The sequence below is a fragment of the Toxorhynchites rutilus genome, chromosome 1 (genome assembly GCF_029784135.1).
Source record: "Toxorhynchites rutilus septentrionalis strain SRP chromosome 1, ASM2978413v1, whole genome shotgun sequence".
Classification (NCBI taxonomy): domain Eukaryota; kingdom Metazoa; phylum Arthropoda; class Insecta; order Diptera; family Culicidae; genus Toxorhynchites; species Toxorhynchites rutilus.
In genome coordinates this window covers 137480494-137501476 of record NC_073744.1, presented here as the reverse complement: position 1 = coordinate 137501476, position 20983 = coordinate 137480494, and the positions used below count along the sequence as shown (strand labels likewise).

General features: G+C 38.6%; 1 protein-coding gene across 1 annotated transcript; it reads right to left on the bottom strand.

Moving 5' to 3' along the window:
* Nucleotides 1-687: 687 nt before the first annotated feature.
* On the bottom strand, nucleotides 688-2028 carry LOC129761470 (uncharacterized). The gene has a single exon (XM_055759193.1). The coding sequence runs from the start codon at nucleotides 2026-2028 to the stop codon at nucleotides 688-690; it is 1341 nt and encodes a 446-aa protein (XP_055615168.1).
* Nucleotides 2029-20983: the final 18955 nt, after the last annotated feature.

Genomic DNA, 20983 nt, shown 5'->3' with positions numbered 1-20983 from the left:
TTTGTTCCGACTGAAATGTGTTTTCCTAACACAGACTTCAAATCCATAGAGCGTGGGGAAGTTGGTATTGCAAATACATGCAAGTCGGGGGCATTTTTGTTCCGGCTGAAATGTGTTTCCCCAACATAGACTTCAGAACCAAGGTGTCTGGGGAAATTGGTATTACAAATTTATGCAGGTCGGGTGTATTTTTCTTCCGACTGAAATGTGTTTCTCTAACACAGACTTTAAATCCAAGGAGCGTGGGAAAATTGGCATTGCAAATACATGCAATTCGGGGACATTTTTATTCCGGCTGAAATGTGTTTACCTATTACAGACTTCTAAACGAAGCTGTCTGGAGAACTCGGAATTGCAAATACATGCAAATCGGGGGCATTTTTGTTCCGACTGAAATGTGCTTGTCTAACACAGACTTCAAAACCAAGATGTCATCCAAACATAAAAGAACTGTCATTAAATTTACTTGTAACGAAGAACATAATATATCCAAAGGCATGAATTGACCTCACATGGCATTATACAATTTTTGACGTAGGACTACGTCTTTCATTTCTATACCGGGGTGTAAAATCAAAGTTTCGAAAACGAAAGCGTTACGCCGGAGACCGAGATTTTGAGCGTTAATAGCTCCTAAACAACTGAACGAAATGGTATGATAAACACTTCATTCGAAAGATAAAATGTCTACGGAACTGGATTGCAGGACTGGAACGCTGCGGAATTGTTGGAAGTCGTAGCGGTTTGGGCGATGGAACGTGCATTCTGTTCGCAGGATACGTTGGTGCTGGTTCGGGGCGGCGGTGATGACGGACGATGATGCGGATGTTCAGCGGGCTGGAACCCAGGATGAAGCAGAGTATGATGCCTCTTCTGATAGCGACGACATGAGTAGGTGGACGGGCAGTTGCGGGCGAAGTGGTCATTGCGGAAGCAATTCTGGCAGAGGCGGTGATTATTGGTTAAGCTTAGGCGGTCGGGTAAATTCATTCTTTGGAATCGCTCACACTTTATCAGTGGATGTTGCTGATGGCAAGCGTAGCATTTTCGTTGCGGTGTTTCGGCATTTACATGTGATGCAATTCGTTGGAAAGATTGTCGACGAGAACTGGCGAAGTGATCGTTGGAATTTGTGGAATGTTGCGATTGGTGGTTAACGGACATTGATTCGAGGACGCGTATTCTACGGTGAAGAAATGCGGTGAGCTGAGCAAAACTTTGGGTTTCAACGGTAAAAGCATAATCTTCCCAGGCTTTCAACGTTATATCGTCAAGTCGCATACATAGCAAATGTTCAAGTATAGTGCTCCAGTTGTCAACTGGTTCACCAAGCTGACAAAGAATTTTTGTGTGACGCTCGTATGCGTCCACAACACCATGAAGAGCTTCTGCGGATTCCCTTTTTACACGTGGACAATCCAGCAAAGCCTGAATATGCCGTTTCTTCAGCAAATAATCATTGGCGTAACGTGAGATTAGCGTTTGACATGCGATACGGTAATTTTCAGAACTGATAGCAAGGGTTTCAATAAGCTGAGCGGCTTCACCTTTGACCGCAGCACGAAGGTAGTGAAACTTTTGGATGTCTGGAACATCGACATTCGTGTTAATTAACGCATCGAAAGTATCGTGGAAAGCCAACCATTGGCTGTAATCCCCATTAAACTCTGGCAGTGTAATAGTGGGTAGTTTCAGTCCAGAAAGCCCAGATATAGGAGAAGGAGAATCGTTTTTAGTAGATGGAAGGGGTAAACGAGATTGAAGAGCAGCCTTTATTTTAAAGTAGAGAGATTCATAAGCAAAACGAATTTCTTTGTTGCTCTCCATACCCTTACTTGTGGTTTCCTCATCTTCCAATAGTAGCTGAACTTCTTCTAATCCGTTCCACACACTGTCCAAGTACTCCAGGCGTAGAGGTAGCTCACGTTGGTCTTTCTCAGGATTGTAGTTGGTGATAAACTCCTCCGCTCTCCCCAGTTTGGAAAGTAGGACCTTTCGTCGATTGATGAGTTTCTGCTGCTCACTCATTGCAGGATTTAGACGTTTATCACGGGTGTAACGGCAACCAAGAAAACGTAGAGAAAGAACACGATCTAAAGGCACCAGCGATTTGTTTTTGCGCAGTTGGAAATATACGTACCAGCTGCCTATTCAAAGTAGGCCTTGTATAAATTCAAAATGAAATGATTCCTTTGATGGCAGCTTTCCTCCAAACGATTAAAATTGCTCCAAAATTCCAATTCGACGGCAGGATTAATTCAAATTTTCCGGAAATGCTCTCGAACAATCGATTTATCAGGAAAGAAATCGATATCCTGGTCACGGCACCAAAATTATGTTGTAGCAGGTTCGGATTTCTTATAAAACTTTTCACTAGGTTCGGATAATCGTCTCTTCACTTTGGAATTCAAATCGACAATAATAATTTATTGTGCTCAATACCTATTACGGAAACTCCTATGCAAGAAGCTATTCAAAAGCTTAATAATAGAATTATTTCAAATCAAAGCTTTGCATATGTATGGTGCGGTACTAGATTTCTAGGTGGGTTCGGACCAAAACATAGTGTGATCTATCACGTTCTATACTTGTTACTTTTTGATCTAAAAACTTGTTTCAATAGTCTTAAAATTGCTTTCAAAACAGGCTATTGAAATCACCAATCGGTATATAAGCGAGCGCCGCTCGGAAATCCACTCAGTTCTAATTGAACAGCGATTGGAGCATGTTGTCGCTGTTGTGGTGAAGCTCTTCGTTTATCATGAAAGCGCGGATGAACGGTGTCACCAAGAGCCTGTTTGTGCACCCTAGGCCAGAAGGGAATCCATCAGGAGGAGAGTGATGCCACAAACGGTTCCCCGGGAAGACATCGCTACACGCGCGGAATTCTTTCCGTTTGGATGCCATTCTGCATTGAGAAAGTTCCGGAAGGATCTAATCTTTTCTGGAAAATAATCTGCCAGTTATTCAATCACACACAAAAAGCATACTTAAGCGATATTCTGGTGGTGAGACACATTCATTTTCAGGCATTCTTTGTGTGGACACCGACTGGACAACATCGTTGCTGGACGGGCTGGACGGCGAGGGATCGAGTGCCTATCTCAAGGCAAGAGGGTGGAGGTGGTAGCGCTGGAGTAGAGTAGAGTTTTCAAAGGGCCTTTCTCAAGGCTAGAGACGAATGAACTGCAAAAGTTTAAAGTCTCTATAATACAAGACCTTCCTTTTTTGAGACACATTCATTTTTCGTGAGGACATCAACAAGACAACATCGTTGCCTAACGTGCTGGAGGAGGTGGACGGCGAAGGATCGACACATACACGCGCAGAATTCTTTCCGTTTGGATGCCATTCAGCATCGAGAAAGTTCCGGAAAGATCTAATCATTGCTGGAAAATGATCTGCCAGTTCCTCTGGGAATTTGAAAATACATTCATGTGAAAGAGTTTATTTTAATGTTTTCTATCCATGTAACACTGTGACCAAATATTTTTCAATCAAGTACTATTAACAGGTGGTTATCGAGTTAGTATTAACCACTGGTGGGATTCCAGTATCGAGGAAAATGTGGAAATATCTAATCGTTGCTGGAAAATAATCTGCCAGTTCCCCTTGGAATTGAAAATTACATTCAAGCGAAAGAGTTTATTTTAATGTTTTCTATCCAAAAATATCCATATAATACATTTGGGTTTGTGATTTGTCAATCAAGTACAGTTAGCAGGTTAGCTTCTGAAGATTATTCTTCAGAACAAGGTTTTTCGTATCCTATATTGGATGCATAAAACCTTGTGCCTCCAACGTAACGCTCTCGTTTTCGAAGTCCCCCAAATATTCATTTATTCATTCATTCAGAATGGATTTAGATTCAACTTCGAACAAATGATCTCTAAATCAACGATAGCCCTACGTCACCCTTGCGGTTATACCATAGATATAACCCACTTCCTGTTTTTTACTCACAAAGCAAATATATTGAATTCAGTTGAATTCGGAAATTGTTTTATTCAATCAAAAATTAAATCAATACAAACAAATAATTACTAAGCTAAGGTAGTCCCACGTCAACCTTGCGGTTATATCGTAGATATAACCCACTCATTTTTTAATGTCTTCACATGGTACAAAAAAATGTCTTCAAATGTATTCATATCGGAGGAAACTAAAATTCATAACTTTTAATAAAGTTTGATTGCTTATTCAATGTTGATTCTAATTGTTATTGTTATGCGTATTTTATGAAACTTATCTTGAAGCTCTGAGGCATTTTTAATAAATGTGAACAAAGAATATATTGCGTAATTGCGAACTAAATTTTATGAGTTAAGAAATGATAATTGGCTTGATAAACCGTCAATTGAGAGAATACAGTTCCAGTTCCAGGGTTGCCAACTACTTACTCTCTGAAGGAAAAAAAATAACGATCGCGCTGCAACTATCAAGCGTGTCCTAAGCGGTTCATTTGTCGACTTTGTATCGTTTTATATTCGAGAACTAGCTGACCCGGCAAACTTCGTCCCGCCAAAAATTTGTTTTTTGTTATCAATACCTTCAAACATTCACGTTTTCTTGCTATGAGCAAGTAGATGTTGATGAGTCTAACCATCATAGAAGCATTTATTGCACCCTAAAACCTCAATATGCCTGATTTGGTTCCATTTGCTTGAATAATTCTCGAGTAATGCAGAAATTTGTGTTTCATTTGTACAATGTGGAAGATAGTTCAGAATCTCATCTACCGGATTATATAGCAAACTTAAATTGGATCTTTTTTGCAGTTGAGTTATTAAGTAAAGACAAAGTTGAAGAGAAATCGATCAAATCACTTACACCCCTTGCATTCTAAGCCCCTCATATATCGTAGGAACGATTCTGCGTAATGTGCATTTGAAAACTCTTAATAAACGTTACATTTTTCGTAGAGTGACCCCCTATATAGAAATCAAAGACGTAGTCCTACGTCTTTGAAAATTATTTCTTTATCAATATTTCTCCTTCGAACGAACTGGATCGAATTTGGGTTTTAAGTTTGCTCAGAGTGTTCGCAGGGAAAAAGATTGTCGGCCAATTGTGTGTTTTGTAGAATGAGTGTTTTTGTGACTTCATCGGTAAATATTATACAAAATTGCTTGAGCATGGTAACGCACTATTTCAACATAACTTGACCTTATTTAGACAATGTTTCCGAAATTTCCGTTAATTTTGATTATTTTATTAGAATTGTTCAACATAAAAGGGAAGAAGTATTTTCGACTAGTGAAGTGCAAACAGTTCTTAAAAGAAACTCCTTGTATTGCGACACTGTGTAGATGATATGGTTTTGTACGTTCAAACAGAAATATAAAAGGCGAAATACGCTAAACTAATTATTTTTGTAATACATGGGAAAAATATCACACGAAGAAGAATTATAGCAAATATTTTTTAAACATAAACATAAAAACATTATTCAGTAAATACTTATCAGAAGTTTACAAAAAAGTAAAAGAATCTAGTTCATCTTTCATAATCTCGCAAAGTTATACATCACTGCTGTTTCATGTCATAATAGTTGCGACCAAAAAGACACAAATATCGAAATTTTATACGACCGCAAAACGTTAAATTTATAAGTTCAATTTTGAAGCATAATCTTAGCTTTAGTATCATTGATTGGCATAGTTATTCTGAATTTGACGATGTTGACGGTATCCAGGTAAAATTCGCATTCACTGTGCTTTAGTAGGAAAAAGACAAACTGTGTTTTTTGAACATGAGAAATCAGTGCTGCACGTTACATATTAATGCCAAAATGACTCCCATTCAGACTGATTTGAATGCTATATAAATAAAATTGGTGAGCTGGATTTTGAAAAATTTGTAAATCTGTATGAACATTAAAAAAAATCTGTAATCTGTATCCACAGATTCTTGGTTTAAAAAAGGCGGAAAAATCTTTATAAATACAGATTATTCTGTAGATATGGTAACCCTGCTCACGGCATCCGATACGACTGTAGGAATAGATTGAAGAGAATGGCGTGATGGTGATATGACAATTGTCATCGCACCTCACACGCCGCGCAGAATCAGGCTGGCAGACTTTCAATCTTTCAGTGCAAGCGGCACCTGAGATGATGATAAACTAACGAACGCCGCAAATCAAATGGCAGACAAAGGTAGAAAATAACGTGATGGTTAACTAGTGTCGGATTTCAAACGTTATCCCGGGCTACGAGTAGACACTTGTCGTCCCTGAAGGCGTAGACACATTATACCAGTTTCACTCAAAGAAAGAATACTATCATTATTTCCCATCCCATCTTTCAACAACGTCATGTGCCTGAGCCTTGTAATAAAAGGTCCGCCATTTTCCATTGAAATCGCACTTCCTGATGATGATGGATTTTTATTACGCAATCAGAATACCGCTATTATGACTTTTGCGTTGCTGTCGCCCTCTGGTGGGGAATGGTATCATCTTCCGTGCTCCACTCAGGGGGGTCGAGCAATATTCTCGTAAAATGAATGCTAATTACCTTCTCTGGCGATGCTGACATTGGTTCTTTCACGTCACACCAGTGGGAGGGAAGCTTGCTCATGAAAACTCCCAGAATTGCTCCTGATCACATTCATGGTCGATATGGTCTTATGATAAAATTATGAACGTCGTTCGGTCAGCGAGGAACAATAGACAACGAAGGGCAGAGAGCATTTCGAGACGAACCGTGGCCGAGAATGTATTCTTGACAGGACCGGTCGTCAATCCGAATAATTGAGGCAAATACAGATGGAGACTTTTATGGCAGCGCTGGTTTTGCGAAGTATGTTTCACTCGTTCGAGTTATGATTATTTGATAACACATTGCTGAAGACCTTTTGAATTGTGCAAGAAATTACCAAGATTTTATGGAAACAAAACGGTTCGATGCATCATTCACGGGAAATTAATCAAAGATTATCTTCATGTCATTACTCGATTAACATAATGTATTTTTCCCAGGAGCAACAAATCGCGCAACGCTGCGGATAACATTGATCTTCGTCATCAATTAATCAAAGCCAGCAGCTCAGAGATAGTATCGCGTGTGTAACACAGCGCACAGTTTATCGATAATGTTTCCACATGTGAGAATAATTCATAGCTTTGCGTTGCTAAATGCCATAATTTACACGAGTGCGAGATGAATCTTGAATGGGGTAATTATGATGACAGAAGCAGCACATTCAGAGCCTATCGGAGCAATTCATTAAGTGTTCTAGGGTTCCGTATAAAAGTCGCCACAAAACCAAAAAAAAAAACAAACAAACGCGACGCCAGTCAACATAATCATAATAAAAGTAGTTACCCTGCGTTGAAGACCTGTGCGCCTGAGAAAGATTAATTACCCTGGGCAACTTGCCGGAAATGGTGCTGCTCGCAACCGAAGCTTTCGGCCGAGATTCACCGTCCCCTCGCAGATCCGCAGGTCCCATCTCCGCGTGGTAGCACAGGACAAAACCTTTCTCCAATTACGGGCCAAGGATTTATCAATTAAGAAACAATTTAATGGACGATAATTTAATTTCGCCCTCTGCGCGTTCACTTGTTTTTATTTTTTTTTGTTTCTGTTCGCAATCGGTTTGCCGGGGTGAGGACTTTCTGGTTGCTTACACACAATCGGGACCGAGAATTCCATTCCAGCTCCGGGTTTACAAGCCCTTGTTGGCTGGCTGGCTGCTGGCTGCTTAGCCCGGCTAATGGCAATAATACAATTTCGAGAGGAAAACCATTAATCTATGTAAAAGCATGATTTGTTTCGTCATTGTTTCTCGGACCGCCGCTCCGCTTCGATGGACAAATCTCGTGGCCGGGGCAACCCACGGGGCGGGGACCATCGTTTTCCATTTTAACCGCTCCTTTGCAGAACTCTCGGCTCATTTTTCATTCTGTAAATTGTTCCCACTCTCGAGCCTCTCGTTCGGTTCTTAATCATTACCTTGCGGTTGCGGAGCTGGCATTATGTTGCCGTCGGGTTTTCGTAGAGAAAGTGTTCGGTCGTTGTTTCGAGCTGATTAAACAAATTGGTCATCATGCTTTTCTGACATCCTTCTTGGACTAGGGCAAAAGGACAAATTGGGACTGGGTGCATTGAGGGGAAAGTGCAATACGCCGATTCAAATCATACCCAACAAACAATTCTCAGTCAGTGTGACGTTTTCATTATAGTTATTAATTATAGTATAGTTTATAGTTGTTAACGCATATTAGGAGAAACAATTTAGCTATAGCCAGTGTTATTCGTTAATTGCAGTTTAAAGTCAATTGAGAATCATTTATCCAACTCCAAGGTGTGGTGGAAATGTTTATTCTACCATATTTGACACAAATTAAAACAACTTAAAACGGGTGGAATTAGTGCTCCCAACTGTTCGGACTGAAATGAAGGACATACCTAATGCAGTGTCCATCATTTAAACAATTTTGTTTTGATGAGTGACTCAGAATACCGAAACGAAAACGAAACGACTTGACCGTTTAGGGATAGGTTACATGTCTTGAGAGTGTCTGTCGAAATATCGATGTGAAACATGTTCGAAGAAGTTCGTTTGCGCATTTCGGTTTTCCATCCTCTGGTTCTGGTTCCTTTCCAGCACTTTCGAAATCCAATGCATATGCTCGAGGGCGGCATGCGCCTTCCTGGTTTCCTCATTGCTTACACTCGGGTCCACATATGACCCTGTTTGAGGAGCCCGGGTTCTTTGGATAATCCCTTGGATGAGAAAGTGGGAAATGAAACCTAGTGGGTCTAGGAGGCTCATAACGATCTTTAGCACTTCTCGCACGGAGGGTATGTGAGATGCGTCCATGATAGCACGAAGATCATTTTAGAGGTCACTATGTAGGTGAAGGCAAATGCACCCGTGGCCGAGTTGTTAGCGTCTCACATTATCATGCCGGGTGTTCGGGTTCGATTCTACGCCTTTCCGGCAGCTAACCGGCCATGATGGACAAAAGCATGCGTTTAGTCATGTTTTTGAGTTCTTTCTTCGTTTTATTTATCAATTCCTTCTCAGTTTTGTTGGAGTAGATCCTACGGTTCAGGTTTTCTCAGAAATTCTCGATGGGACGCAGCTGGGGGACGTTGAGCGGGTTAGCCGACTTGGGTATAACATCGATATTCAGCCTATCCATCTCCTCTAACGATCGCTTCGAGTAGTGTATAGTATTTAGTAGATGAGTATAGAAAGTAGAAAGTAGTAGAAAATCGACTTGACCATATTATTCAGCCGCTGCCGCTGCGTCATTGCCTGCACATCAGTGGACGGGACTTCCGCTCCTGACATGTATATCCATGTTCGCCAGGTACTTTTTCACCGTTTCGTCGGTTGCACCGACCTCCCGACCTTTGGAGCTTCTTGTCGCTTAGGGTCGTCGGCCGTCCGGATCTGGGCTTTCTTTCGATGCTCTGATTGTTGTCCAATAGTGCCAAGATGTTGTAGATGCCGGAAAGGGCGTATCCGTTGTTCACAAAGTGCCGCACGATGTCCGTTTTTGACGCGGCGGGGTACCGTTATTTGAACGCGCACACTTCTGAACGCATTAGTTTCACTGTTAGGCCATCACGGTTAGAGTTCGACCGACAGAGCTGTCAAGCTGTCAACTCATGGGTTACTATGATTGATGCTGCATGGGTAGTTCCGTTAGTGCGTGTGATGGCAAACCTATGAATATTCGCCAATTTTTGTCCATTTTTTTTTAATGCAAACGATAATTTGTCCATCCCCGGTAACACAGCTTCATGATGTTACGAGTACGATGTTTACCACTCCCTTATAAGACCGGTAGACCTTTGCGGGCACGAATCATGGACGATGCTTGAAGAGAACTCGAAATCATTAGGTGTTTTTCGAACGCCAAGTTCTCAGAATAATCTACGGAGATGCACAGTAACGTAACAATATAGTAACAATGAATGGAGAAGATGAAAGTCGTCAAGACTGAATGACTGAAAGACTGAAAGAGCATGTTGCTAGAATGCCGAACAACAAATACACAAAGATGGTTTTCGTATCGAATCCGGTGGGAATAAAAAAAAGATGTGGAGGAACCCATGTGGAGCAGGGTCTAACAAGTATTGGCAAAGCACAAGCTTTGAGAACCGAAGCATTAAACCGGACGTATTGGCGAAATAATGTTGTTAACCCATTAGTGCCCAGCGTATGAAATTTAATACGCAAAAATGCCCGTTTTTGAAAAAACTGTTTTTGATGAAACTAAAATGTTAAGCGCATTTTAAATAGTACTACATGACCATTTAAGAGTGTTTTTGTGTCAGTGTCATTTTATCTGTCATTTTTGTTGTTTTGTTGGGTATTGAAACTTGCAAAGTTCGAGTGTAATGGAGTCGCAAAAGTTAATATAAATTTATCAAAGTTTTACGTCTTAAACGTTTCTAAATTCTAGACGAGTGTAAAAAATGATATCTAGCAACAAATCCGAAGAAAATTATGAAACCACAAAAAAAATCTATGTTTAATTTTGAGCGTATGAAGAAGAATGAGAAGAGCAAAGCACACCGTTTGTTTTGGTTTTGATACGTAAATAGATCGATTCACTTATCAGACTGCATGGTGCTGCACTGACACGAGTCTTAGAATACATTTGAGAAAAAATAACAATTCAATACTGAAGCAAAATGTATGAACGATGTGTTCCGATGAACAAATCATGTCAAACCGTGGTTCTGAGAACCACAGAAACGAAAAAATAGCATCTCTGATATCGAGATATGTTATGTAAAAATTCCTCAGCTTTCCAGAAAAAAATATAAAAAAATATAGCGCCCTCATGTCCAAAGTCATGAAAACAATAAAGAACGACTACAATCAAAAATCACGAAAAGGATGTCCTTTTTTTTTGCAAGTTTACTAGCTCATGGTTCAAAAGTTATGAATATTTGAAGAAAGTCATTTTTGAAAAAAAAACAGGAAGTGGGTTATATCTATGGTATAACCGCAAGGGTGACGTAGGACTATCGTTGATTTAGAGATCATTTGTATGAAGTTGAATCTGAATTCATTCTGAATGAATGAATATTTGGAGAACTTCGAAAACGAGAGCGTTACGTTGGAGGCACAAGGTTTTATGCATCCAATATTGGATACGGAAATATCCTACTGATGAGGAAGAATAATCTTCAGAAGCTATCCTGTTGATTGCGATTGATTGAAAAATCACAAAACCTAATGTATTTGGTCACAGTGTTACATGGATAGAAAACATTAAAATAAACTCTTTCATATGAATGTAATTTTAAATTCCCAGAAGAACTGGCAGATTATTTTCAGTAACGATTTGATATTTCCACATTTTCCTCGATACTGGAAGCCCACCAGTGGTTAATGCTAACTCGATAACCATCTGTTAATAGCACTTGATTGAAACATATTTGGTCACAGTGTTACATGGATAGAAAACATTCAAAAAAACTCCTTCACATGAATGTATTTTTAAATTCCAAGAGGAACTGGCAGATTATTTTCCGGATCTTTCTCGATCCAAACGGAAAGAATTCCGTGCGTGTATGTGTGTGTGTGTAGCGGCTGCTTCGAGATCTTCCCGGGGAACCGTTTGTAGCATCACTCTCCTCCTGATAGATTCCCTTCTGGCCTAAGGTGCACAAACAGGCTCTTGGTGACACCGTTCATCCGCGCTTTCATGATAAATGAAGAGCTTCACCACAACAGCGACAACATGCTCCAATCGCTGTTCAATTAGAACTGAGTGGATTTCCGAGCGGCGCTCGCTTATATACCGATTGGTGATTTCAATAGCCTATTTTGAAAGCAAATTTAAGACTATTGAAACAAGTTTTTGGATCAGAAAGTAACAAGTATAGAACGCGTAGACATTTTATCTTTCGAATGAAGTCTTTGTCATACCATTTCGTTCAGTTGTTTAGGAGCTGTTAACACTCAAAATCTCGGTCTCCGGCGTAACGCTTTCGTTTTCGAAACTTTGATTTTACACCCCGGTATAGAAATGAAAGACGTAGTCCTACGTCAAAAAAAAGTTGATTTTTTGGATAACCAACAGCCATTCCAAACCGATATAGTGGTTCTCAGATTTTTGTCAAAAGTGGTCAATTGTTCTCTATCGTAAAACATTAGACCCGTTTTTTTTATTTTTTCGTTGGGGTGCCCATTTCCATTTCAGGGTGATCCAAAAAATCAAATATTTCCTCTTTTTTTCCAAAATTGAAGGAAAAAATATATAGAAGGTGTATTTGCAAATGAAGTAAAATTCTAACTATACGCGAGCGTAACATGAGCAAATTTATAACCTATGTCATATCAGCGCAGAGGACTTGAGGAAGGGACGTCGAGAGTTGCTCCTGAATGTGGATTTTCAAGCTCATATGCAAATCTTGAAGAACGTAGAACTATGAAATCATTCAATCCAATTATGGCAAATATTCGGTATTAACAAGTTTTTCCGCGCAGAAACTTGATGTTGATAATTCCTTAATATTTTCCTTCGTTGATTGTATTTCTTCACATATTCACATTATAGACCTTTGACCCTTCTTTTCGTTGGCCGAGGCATTTTGATTGAATGTGATACTTTTCCGTTTACTATTTTTGACAGCAGAGACAGCCGTGGCAGTGTTCTTTGCTCTGCAATACAATTTTCTTAACCAATGTTAAAGTTGCTAAAACTTACATTATAGACCCATTAAACGTGAAAACAATAATTGTATTGATATCAATACAATTTTATTTGATTGGTTTTCATGACATGAAACGTTATGACTCAGGAATAACATTTGATTGAGTGGTTTTATAGCAGCTTCGATGATGTTGTCTGGCATCAGTGTCGAAAAAACGATGCTTTCACCAATACAAACAAATCCATTGCGGAAAATTGATTAGAGTTTGGTTGATATTTCTTGATGGGAAGTGTGCGAAAACGAACATTTTCTACAGACTGTTTCGCAAAATTATTGATTTTTTTTTGCATATCGGACGGAGGATGAAGGAAGGAGATGAAAGAAGTGATCGCCATTATGGCAGCCATTTAAAGCTTCATTCCACCTTCACCTTAGGAATATTTAATCTCATAATTCCAAGTAGCATCATTGTAAATAAACGTTTGCTAATATGTTGGACACGGTGAATATATGAATCAATGTTAAACTTTTAATAGGTTTCTTCCATTAACAGTTTACTTCTGTTTCCTTTGAAGATACGCCGAGTTTTTTTTTATCGTGAAAGTGAAAACAATTCGCTCATTATCCCATTAGTGCCCAGCGTACGAAATTTAGTACGCAAAAATGCCCGTTTTTGAAAAACTGTTTTAGATGGAGCTAAAGTGTTAAGCGCATTTTAAATGATACCACATTAAAATTTAAGAGTGTTTTTTTGGGCCAGTGTAATTTTATCTGTCTTTTTGTTGTTTTGTTGCGTATTGAAGCTTGCAAAGTTCGAGTTTCATGGAGTCGCAAAAGTAAACATAAATTTATCAAAGTTTTACCTCTTAAAGGATTCTGAATTGCTCAAATATGTGACACAACACTACTAGACGAGTGTAAAAAATTATATCTAGCAACAAATCCGAAGAAAATTATGAAACCGCAAAAAAATCTATGTTTACTTTCGAGCGTATGAAATTTCATACGCTGTGCCAGTGCCACAAATTATCAAAATTTATTCACGAATGAAGGAATTAGATTTTTCCCAGTATCGGATGATTTCTCTTCTGTTGCAACTCAACACCGTATCTGTCATGATGAGTATAACACAAGAGTCGAGACGCGTTAACTTTGTCTGGTATATTGATCGAAAACAGCATGAACGAATTTCGAAAAGCCTGCATTCAGGCACTTTCATGACTGTCAATAATTTCAGGTGATTATCACGAACGTTAAGTTGATCTTCATCGCTTGCAGTGAATTTTTATTGAAAACGTGTCACCCATTGCACATATAAATGGTGTTGTATGTAATTTACGAACAATCGTGAGTAGATTCATAAAACGTAGCAAGAGTTATTCTATACATTCTATTGCCGAAGTCGCCAAAAACAAGAATTTTGTGTGATGAATTGTCATCTTTTACCATTAATCGATTTAACTCTCAATTGGTGACGTTAAATTTTATGCTTTGATTTTCACTAACACGCAATGATCTTCAATTTCGACCTTACGAATACCATGATGAAAAGGAAGATGCAAATGAAAAATGAACTTCATGGCAAGCTGATGTTGCTGTTCATTCCACTGGGACTCATTGATAGTGTTGTTTTATATTTATCGACTCTCACTTGAACAGTAGGTTATCAATACAAGGAAGGTATATTTTTTTCTCAATCAGCTATATCAGCTTCCCGATAATCCGGAGGAGCTGTACAATTATCTGATTGATTTGGACGAAGACGCTTTCGAAAATTTAGTGTCAACAAATTATATTGGGGGGTTTTTGTTGTGTGCTTTTTGCATTCCATCGTGTATAATCTACAGATATGAATGAGAAAGCGCTGAAGTGAACTCCACACAATTTTGTTTTGTTTGGGGAGACGCTTTCGAAAATTTAGTGTCAACAAATGATATTGACATACCAATTATGAGAACACTTGTAATACTAACCTCGAGTCAACCGCGAGTAATCGGTTACATATTACTAACATAGTTGTAAGCAAACATTGTCAAAATATTGAACTCCCGGCCCCGTTAGGCTGACGCCGTATGAGCCTTAATGAAATATATATTTTGGATAAAAAAAAAATGATATTGACTGTGTCATCGTGCCCCCAAGCGGTGGAGACAGCGATGTGGATGCTGGAGATAGTGACTCGGAGGACGTCCTTTCCGGTTTTGGCAAACAAGTGAATGTCGAGAGCAACATTGAACGAGGCGAATCACAAGAATGCTCCTCGGGCAGCAGCAAGAAGCGGAGAGCCAGACACTGGGAAAAAATGACCTTAAATTCGGATGAGTGACATAAATCCAGCAAGGATCGAGTTCATGCAGATCACTCCTCAACACTCGAAGTCATCGGAAGTTAGGTTTGACGGAATAAATCATTTCATTAATACGAATCCAACTGGTACCCAACGAAGGTGTGCGTATTGCAACCGATGTACGACGTATATTTGCTTGAAGTGTGATGTGGGTTTGCACCCTTCGGAGTGCTTTTTCCGGTACCATACTCAGTGACACTAAATCCGATACACTGCAGTTCTACGCATAACTGTACTATGTTCTATGCAATCCCTATGAACCGTGGGACAATTATGCGTAGAACGGTAGTACACGAAAGTGCTAATAAACCATGAAAATGGTTGTTGAAGTTGAATTTTATGAAATAAAACCGTTTTGTTCGATATTCCAATGATCTCCATTTTTGATACGGTATCGGCAGAGAAGAGAAGTGGAACTTGAGAGAAAAAAGTGGCAACGATTTGTGGCAAGAAAATGTAAACAGTGAACAAATTGACAGATGATTTACGCTCTAAAAATTGAACATAATGTTAAGATGTCTCTAAAAGGGTGGGATACATCATATATATAAGGTGGGAGGTTCGTATATAATGTTATTAATGTTACCATCATCATGATAAACACGCGAATGGGATAGAAATTACGAACTGAAAATTGAATAAAATATACATATAGACGCTGAAACGCTGTGGACAAATATTATAATGCATTTTTATCGGGTTATGTATAATGCATTATCAAAATAAACCCATATGTATTGTAATCATAACTTGCTGTGCTATTCATAACAACTTTTATGGTCGTATTCCACCAATAATGACAAATGTGTAATTTACGAATGAAGCTTCGCTATAAAAACTGAACATTGAATGAAAAAGTTAAAATGTGGTAAGAGCATCAGTTGAAATATTTTAAACCATTCACATCGGAATAAATTGAATGATACAAGAATTATACGACTAAATAATGTATGTGCGCTTAAAAAACAACATAAAAATATTATTCCTGAATAAATTTCTTTTTTCCCAGATTCGAAAACACCCCGTAAAAAGCCATTTTCATTTACCCTCTGTTGGTATTGTATCTAGAATTTACAAGGTAATGAATCGTTAACGTCAATTAGTTTCTAGTAATCAGCTTTTTAGTTGCCGGGGAAATTAACACCAAACTATATTCTTTAGTAGTATATATATTCCATGCCAAACTGGCATAGTGGTTCTCAGATTTTCGTGTAAATTGGTATTTTTGTTCCTTATCGTTAAATATTAGATCCCATTTAATTTTAGGGTGGGTCGGAAATTCATATCTTTTGAACTACTAAACCGATTCAGATGAAAAAAATATTATACCGGCAAAAAAAATATTTTGTTTTCTTAGTTATTGATCGTAATTGTTCTTTATAGTTTCATTCAAGGACGCTATATTTTTTCTCGAAAGCTGAGGATTTTTGACGTAGGACTACGTCTAACCGGAAGATATAGGGGGTGAAATGGAAATCTAGGCACTGAACAAGTAGGAAAAAATGCAAGATGGAACGCTTATAACTCGAGCATTTCTCAATAGATCGCAAAGGTTTTTGCATCAATTGATAGGAAATATATCTACGCATCTATCATAACGAATAACATTTCATTTTTCTGGAGATAAATAATTGAATAATTGTGAAATATCAAGCATTGTCAAAATACACTATGTGCCCATTTTTGATTGGTCCATTTTGTGCTCCTCAAATCGTACCGACCAAAACGGGCAACCAGAGCAGCAGCGAAATAGAATGAAGCACGATTGGAAAGGAAGAAGAAAAAAATGAACGAAACATTGTTCGCAGTCTCACACATGCGTAATTCTCGAGCCAGCCAGTCAGCTTAAAAATCCCCGCTCCGCTGCCGTAACGATCATTCTCATTCAAACCGTACACCACATCGGTTCGCATCACAACACATCAACAAACCAACCCAAGCAGCCATGTCTGGACATGGTAAAGGAGGAAAAGTGAAGGGAAAGGCAAAATCCCGCTCGAACCGTGTTGATCTGGAGTTCCCCGCAAGGGTAGCTAGGCCGAGCGCGTTAGTACCAGTGCAGCAGTCCATCTAGCCGGCGTTATATAGTTTCGGCCGCCGAAGTGATCGAGTTAGCTGGCAAAGCTGCTCGCGACGATAAGAAAACCCGCATTCGGAACAGAACACATTCGGTTCGGTGGACATCAAGACAACAGGCAGTTGCAGCGAGTGGCGAGTGGCAAACGCAATCGCAAAACGGCATCAGGTAGCAGAAGAAAAAAGTTTGTTCTTTATACAAACTGCTTTGGTGGCAAATCCAGAACAAGGCGGCATCGAGGGCATTCGAAATGGTTTTTTTTTCAAAACCACGAGTACTAAGTTTTCTAAATTGGAACCATTCCATAAAACAAGGCGCTTTTCAGGGCCATTAAACCTTCCAAAAAAGAGTTTAGGAAATACAGTTCAATGCTTTCTAAAACAATATCCAAAATAATAATAAAACACAAATTGATTTTTTCATAATTTGTTTGCCAGGATATGATGAGTATGTGAATTTGGCAGTTGTTCTGAGCTTATTGATTTTCACCAATTCTTAAATTGTTTCTAGATTGAAAGTACAGTAATTTACACTTATCTCGACATTTAGCTAATTGGACGGACATGTAATGCGACATATTTAGTTGGACATTTTTGTAAACATAGAGTTCGGGGTCCAAATTATGACCCCACATTGAAAGTTGACACTGTACCACTGTCATCGCAAATGTTCAATTACAGGTTAAAATTACCTCCAATCCGATACTGAGTGGTGGTAATGCGACGTGCCAATGAATGTAATTTACTGTAAAATATGTCACAACCTGGATGGGAAGAAATTTTACAACTGTGAAAGCTGTGGCGAGTGGCAAATGCAATCGCTAAACAGAAAGGTTTAGCCGAACAAGATGGGGATATCAAGTGATAACAAAACAATAAACTTTTTAGATTGAAGATAATTTTGTGATCCTGAAAAGGACCCTTTTTAGCCTGCATGTGAATCCAACGAGCGAACAAATCGTAATGAATGTATTTTCTTCTACTTCTTCTTTTTGGCTTTAAGAGGGTTTAAACTTTTCAGTTCATTCGCCTCTATGAATGTATTTTTTTGCCATCGCTCCCTTTTAACGCTCATTCGTTCGTCTCGTTGGACTCGCCCCTCTGGCTGAGTCTGCCGATTTGTCTCTATCCTGTGAGTGTGTACCGCTAGAGTATAAAACACGCGAACCCCAAAAAAATATCTTATTTTCTTTCAAACCGTAAACCCGTGTGGTTGTACGGCATCGGCATCGTGGACGTAACAAAGGAGGTCAAGTTAAGGGAAAGGCAAAGTCTCACTCGAACCGTGCAGGTCTCCAGTTCCCTGTTGGTCGCATTAACTGATTGCTCCGCAAGGGTAACTAGGCCGAACGGATTGGTGCCGGAGCACCAGTATACCTAACAGCGATTATAGAGTTTCGGCCGTCGGAGTGCTCGAGTTGGCTTGCAAAGCTGCTCACGACAATCAGAAAACCCGCATCAAGAACAGAGCAGCTTCGGTTCGGCGCTCATCAAGGCAACAATTAGTTTCAGTGAGTGGCAAAGTGTTTCTCCGGCACGTCGCATTAAATGTAATTTACTGAACAACATGTCACAAGCTGGATAGGAAGAAATTTTCCAACTGTGAAAGCTGTGGCGAGTGGCAAACGCAATAGCTAAACAGGAAGGTTTAACCGAACAAGATGGGAATATCGAGTGATAACAAAAACACAACACCAAAGGTTCTTTTCAGAACCATCAACATATTCATAAAGAGTAAACAGTAAACTAATCCATTTTTCAGGTAGATAGGTAGGTATTCACGTAGGAGAAGAAAATAAAACAATATATTTAAAATATATATTTAACAAAAGCTGTCCCCTTTGTATAGTCCTACGTCACTCCGGTTATGTCCCCGACATTACCCACCCGTCTTTTTTTAGATAACATATCCAAAAATGTGTTCTTCTTCGTTTTTAAATTATGATTTTTCAAATTTACCCGAGGGTTCAAAAAATCATTTTCTCCTTTTTTCCAAAAATAACGTTTTTCAAAAATTCATAACTATTGATCTACTGAACCGATCGACATACTTAATTTAAGTCAATAATTTCACACTTGCAAAAAAATATTTTTTTTATTTATAAAAAACAGATACAATTATTAATCACGAAAACAAAATTAATTTTTTTCAAAAAAAATCTAGGCTTTAATTTGATATATCCATCATCTAAATCGCTCTAGCAGTTCAAATGTTATGAATTTTTGAGAATAGGAAAAAGGGGAAGAAATTAATATTCCGAACTATCGGTTAACTTTAAAAAATTATAACTCAAAAAAGAAAAAAAAGAACACACCTGATTTTGAGTAAAAAATGTAAGTGTGTAAAAAAATCCCCTATTTTCACGAAAAAATATAGAAAAATATAGCGCCGTTGGTCCCTAAACCATGTAAACTATAAGACTAGCTAATTAACTTCTATTTGATGTATCGATCATCTGAATCGGCTTAGTGGTTCAAAAGTGAGTTTGTGAGTGAGTTTTTGATAAGTCATTTTTGGGAAAAAGTGAAAAAAATCGAATCACCAAAATAAAAATACAGATTCAATGTTTTACCATAACGAATACAAGCTACCAACTTTCACGAAAATCCGAAAAAAATATACAATCGAAGACTCTTTTTGTTGTTTATGAGTTTGGTTTTTTAAAGTTACTAATAGGCATGCGGATGAATGGAAAGATATGATATGTTGATCCTTGAAATAAGTTTGAAAGTTAAGAATTGGAAAAAAAAATTCATGTGATTGGAGACGTCTTTTGTGTACAGCACATGCCACTGGGGCCTTTTACTGATTAAGTAAGTAAGATTCCTTCCAAAACATCATAACTTTACAACCATTGAGTCGATTTCAAAAATCGTCATATCAAATGAAATCTTACTCTTCTATGAATCAACTTCAATCTGTCATTCAAACAAACTCGAAAATTAAATACTACAGAAAAACTTTAATTATAAGGCTTAGAGAATTTGCGACTTAATTTTCCACAATTCACACTTTTACACCAAATTTCTATCTTGTCGCAATTTTAAACCTCTCAAATTGATAGGCAAAAGAACGAAAAGCAGGAAAAATTAACAAACAATGGGGGGTAAATAATAAAGCAAAGGTAATCATGGATTTTTAATAACCATCTCGAAAAAATATTAAAAAAACATTCCTTTTTTAATTTCTCTTTCAAATTTTGATAAAATTGCACTGAATAGTTAAATAAGGGCAATATTAATATTTGAATAAACTAATGTAATTATAAACATGTTTATATAAACCTTCCCATCTTCTCATTCTTCGTTAAAGACCTTGCGTCAAGACAGCTAGAAATCCATACACTATCAAATCAAGTGTGCCTGAAAAAAATATATTCTTCACGTAAACAAGCGATGAAAATGTGGACACTTTTTAGTCAGTGAATTGTATGGAGTTCCACTGCTGTGGTATCGGCTTAGCGTATGAAATTTCATACGTCAGATATCTCAACTTCCAAAGAACTCCAAAACAAAATATTGCGTTTACCACCCCCCCCCCCCTCTCCCTCGTTTCGGGACAAACGTAGATGGACTAGAAAGTTTCATGTCATTTGGATCAAGTTCTTGTACACCTGGGCAGTAATGAGTTAATAAAAATTGCCTTCTTTGAACGCTCCGAAAAAGATAAAACATTTATTGGCGATATTTTCCACCCCTATATTATTGCCTACCGGTTATTGAATGTACCCTGTTCACGCCACAACATCGGTGGTGCTCTCAGCCGCGGCCCTATCAGTGGCCTCCTGCTCCAGAGCCATTGCGGCCTGCTCTGTGGCTGTCTTCTGCATCACAACGCATCTTCTGTGCAAACCAGAGAACGGTCCCACCGTTGGATACGCGTCATCGCAAGCCGCCATGCGCTCCTCAGCATCCGCCAGTAGATCTT